At 38.8% G+C, this 4,067-nt stretch overlaps 2 protein-coding genes across 2 annotated transcripts; both read left to right on the forward strand.

Moving 5' to 3' along the window:
- Nucleotides 1-1,465: 1,465 nt before the first annotated feature.
- TEOVI_000425800 (Trypanosomal VSG domain containing protein, putative) lies at nt 1,466-2,320 on the forward strand (the record flags this gene model as incomplete). Its single annotated transcript, XM_067227051.1, has 1 exon — nt 1,466-2,320. The coding sequence occupies one exon, from the start codon at nt 1,466-1,468 to the stop codon at nt 2,318-2,320; it is 855 nt and encodes a 284-aa protein (XP_067083152.1).
- Nucleotides 2,321-2,423: 103 nt separating this feature from the next.
- Nucleotides 2,424-2,822, forward strand: TEOVI_000425900 (uncharacterized protein; the record flags this gene model as incomplete). The annotated part of the gene is made up of 1 exon (XM_067227052.1): nt 2,424-2,822. The coding sequence occupies one exon, from the start codon at nt 2,424-2,426 to the stop codon at nt 2,820-2,822; it is 399 nt and encodes a 132-aa protein (XP_067083153.1).
- Nucleotides 2,823-4,067: the final 1,245 nt, after the last annotated feature.

The following is a 4,067-nucleotide window of genomic DNA, read 5'->3' on the forward strand; positions in this document are numbered from 1 at the left end:
GAGAGTGTTGTGAGTGTGCACATACAAATATTTAATGATTAGGTCGGTGAAAAAATAAAGATCAAACAAAGTGGAAGTCTTTGAAATAAAGAAAAGCTTAAATTCAGCGAAGCGACTGAGGTTGGTGCTGATTAAGAGGTATAAAGAAAGGAAAACGGAATATGCGCGTTTTCAATTGCAAAAATGACAGTAGACAGCATTTTCCACAGGGCAAACAAAATGGCCATCATCATACACAGGACTTAAGACGGCGGACAATAATGTAGAGATGCAATTCTGTGTACATGCCAAATGATTTGCTATGTCATGCGCAGAAACCGCGACATAAGCAAATAATTCATAAGGAGATTTTGCTCCACATTTTACACCAAAAGGTGTAGACTCTACTTCAGATATGTTTTCTACCACGTTTTTAACCAGATGGAAGATCGTAAGATATACCTCTAAAGAAACAGAAGCAGAATCAGTTGACAAGGGATTTTGTTAGTGTGATGTAATTTCGAATTTTTCTCATTAGACATAGTAATAATAACAAAAAATTGTTGGTAACAATATGATATTATTGGAATGAACATTTTCAAACTATGAATAACAATGGATTGCTGTGAAAGGAAAATTAAGAGTGCGGAAACTGCTTAATATATCATGTATATGAACCAGTAGAGGGGTTCTATAAAGTGGAGAAAGTTTGTAATAATTTCACAAATTCTAATTTTTCATGGAGGCAAAAAATTAACTGCATTTGATTACCGCGTGCTCCATATTCCCAGAATGGCTGAACCTCATTTAATGGAGACAATAAAGATGTGGATGTGGCGTAGGCAATGTAAGAAAGACCACGAGGTACCAGCTCTTGAGCGGAAAAAACTTAAAAGGTGGTATGTTTTTAAGGAACTCACAAAAATGACGCTGAGTCGGACTAAGTACAGAAGTTAAATTGTTACAAATGCTGCGTGTAACAACAGAAAGTTAAAAGTAGATGAAGGTAGTTAGAAGTCATATAATTTGAATTTCTAAAAGTCAAAACTCTTGCGGTATTTTAGAGAATTAAAGAAGAAGAAGACCGAGTCAAAAATAGGTTCAATAAGGGTAGAAAATATGGGTCGTGTGTAAAACTAGAGCCCTGTAAAAAATTTATGTCATGGTGATCATGGGTTACAATGGTGAAACTAAACTATTTATAGATTGCAATATATTAAAACAACTACCATTTAATGTTATAATATATATATATATATATATTTATTTATTTATTTATTTATACATTTTTTGTTTTTTCTTTTATTTTCAGCTTATATTGTTTTTCCCCTTTAATTTGTGCAACCATAAAGAAATTCTTATCCTTATGTTTAGACTGTTTTTTTATTGCAATTTCGTGTTGAAAAAAAGAACTTTGCAACAGACGGAAATTTTAGATTCTTAGGACACCCACCGCTCGGCAAGAAGCGCAAACACCTGATTTCAAATGTACCAGGCTATTGCCGTAACCGTAAGCGTCCTGGTCCACATGCAAAAATGCGAAGAAGCAACAAACGAACACACAAATGTAGCGGATTTGCAAGCATTATGTGACCTCGTGAATTTAGCAAAAGGAACATACGCCACACCGGACACAACTGAAATAAACCAAGAAACTTTGAACGAGATCGAAATAATAAACATTTCAGTAGCAGACCCGAAGTGGCGGAGCGCACTAGCCACCGAACCAAAAAACAAAAAAAAAGACTCTGCCGACTGCAAACCACCAGGCGACAAAGAGATATGCAAGCCGTACTATGAGCGGTGGGAAAACCACAACATTGCTTTAGCAGCAGACAAAGAGGGCGAGCAGTATCCAAAAATAGAAACTGCCAAGCTCAAAACAGCACTCGGCAGATCGACGTCCATAATGATTTCTGGGTTGACAGAACGTGCAGCAGCGATAAGAGAGCAGTACAATGCACAGGCGGCGCAACACAAAGGCGCCACCAGCGCCGACGTCATCACACAGCTGACCTTAGCGGCAGCCGGGCCGGAAGCCCAAAGAGCCAGCACAACAGCCTGCACAATAACACTGACAAGCAACCGGGCGACGGACTGCACGCTGCCGAAAGGGACATCAGCAGTGTGCGAAACACTCTTGTGTATTTGCGCACTGGACAGCACCAAAGACAAAAGCTTGTGCGGGACAGTAGCGTCGCCAGACAACAGAAGAGAAGCCTGGGGGGAAAGCAGCAAAAGTGGAAAATGGAATGCTATAGATTCGGTATCCTCCGCGCAGAATAAGCAGGTGGTGTCGGCGCATCTAATCAGGCAGCGGCTTCAAGCAGCGTTAAACTGAATCAAGAATCAACGCGGCGGGGGAGCATTTAACAATAGGGACAGCCGCAGCGGCAGGAACCTGCGACTCGGCAGATGGCAAAGGCTGCGTCAATCTAAAAACAATGACATATCAAGCGGCAGCGACAGAAACCGGCTCTGTCAGCTGGGTGACAGCAATTGAAGCCGCTGCGTCAGCAGCCCAGAAAGACGCGGATCTGGCGAAATCCAAAGTCGGTGCCATGGCAGCGATAAGTGCAATCACAAGAGAGGCCAGACAGCTTGCAAGTGCATTAAACCTGTCCAATAAAGGAGAATCACTTTTGGAAGAAAGTACAAAAACAAGTATTGCAACAACAAGTAAACCAGACTGCGCAGCAATAACACAACCAGATCAATGCCGTAGTAGAGGCGAATGTGAATGGGATGACAAGGCAACTGGCACAGATAAAAAGTGCAAATTGAATACGACAGCAGCAAGCGAACAAACAACCCCAGCAGCAGAAACAGCAGGGGAGCAGTAGCTACAACTGGATGTGCAAAGCACGGAACCAATAAGGAGACTTGCCTAGCTGACAAAACAGGCGACAAACAAAATTGCGCATGGAGAAAGGGAAAAGATGGAGAAGATGACAAAGACACAGAGAAGTGCCGAAGTAGTAATTTTTTCTAAAGAAAATTTCTTTAATTGCTACTACTTTTATGACTTTGATAGAATTTTGACGATTTTTGCTCATTTTTATAAACTGATGAAATTTATGGAAATTACTATGTCGTAAGTATTTTGTAAATTTCACCAAATTGATGATTTCTTTAAATTGTAACATCATTTTATTAATATCGGCAAGTTAGTAAACTTTTTGAAAATTGTTAATATGTGTATGATAGTGACCTATGATTTCAAAGCTGTATGGTAATAGGGTATGAAAAACGAGCGATATTCTAATTCGGTTAATTTTGTTAATTTTGTTAGTTTTATGAATATTAGAGTAATTTGGAGTTTTAATAGCAATAGTAACAGTACCAAAAATAATAACATTGATAGGAGTATTTTGTAAGTGTGTATATGCTAATACTGTAATAAGAGTGGTGGTGAGAATCGAATGCACTTTCAAAATATAAGCCCGTAAAATAATTTCGATGAAGAAGGAGAAGTAAGGAAGTACAAATAAATAATAGAATAAATATTTTAGGAAACGATTAGAGACAGATAGACAGAGGAAAATTTAGAGGAAATATGCGCAGTTTTGTACTAAAATATGCCGATAAACATCACTATACACATGATGATGATGGTACAAATAAACGTGGAGGGCTACTGTGCAGTCTAAAAAAGTGGAGACGTTATATTTTCACACGGAAGGAATGCAAGTGGATAGCTTCTAAGTGCACAGTTACCAATATGTTCTGATGAACACTTTTAATAAGGATTTTTTTCGCTTAAAGCACTGTCATGGATACACCTATGTCTAAAACTGAGAATTAAGCGGTTAAAACATGTACACTTTGTGTGGCTGTGTGCGTCTCTTACAAGAGATAGCGCAGACTAGTCAGCATATTCAAAGCAAGGAACTGATGATTTCGCCTAACCTCTCAGAAGCTTAAAAAACTAGCATCAAGTATAGAACCACTACCTGGAAGCGGGAGAGTGCGACAAAAAATAAGATAACAATAAATTGAAGCAATATTGCCTCTAAATATACTGTAGATGCAGTGAGTCTTAGTAGACACAACAAGCAGGCGAATTGTTAAAGATATTAAACAGATGC

The sequence above is a fragment of the Trypanosoma equiperdum genome (genome assembly GCF_001457755.1).
Source record: "Trypanosoma equiperdum strain OVI genome assembly, contig: ctg_883, whole genome shotgun sequence".
NCBI lineage: Eukaryota > Euglenozoa > Kinetoplastea > Trypanosomatida > Trypanosomatidae > Trypanosoma > Trypanosoma equiperdum.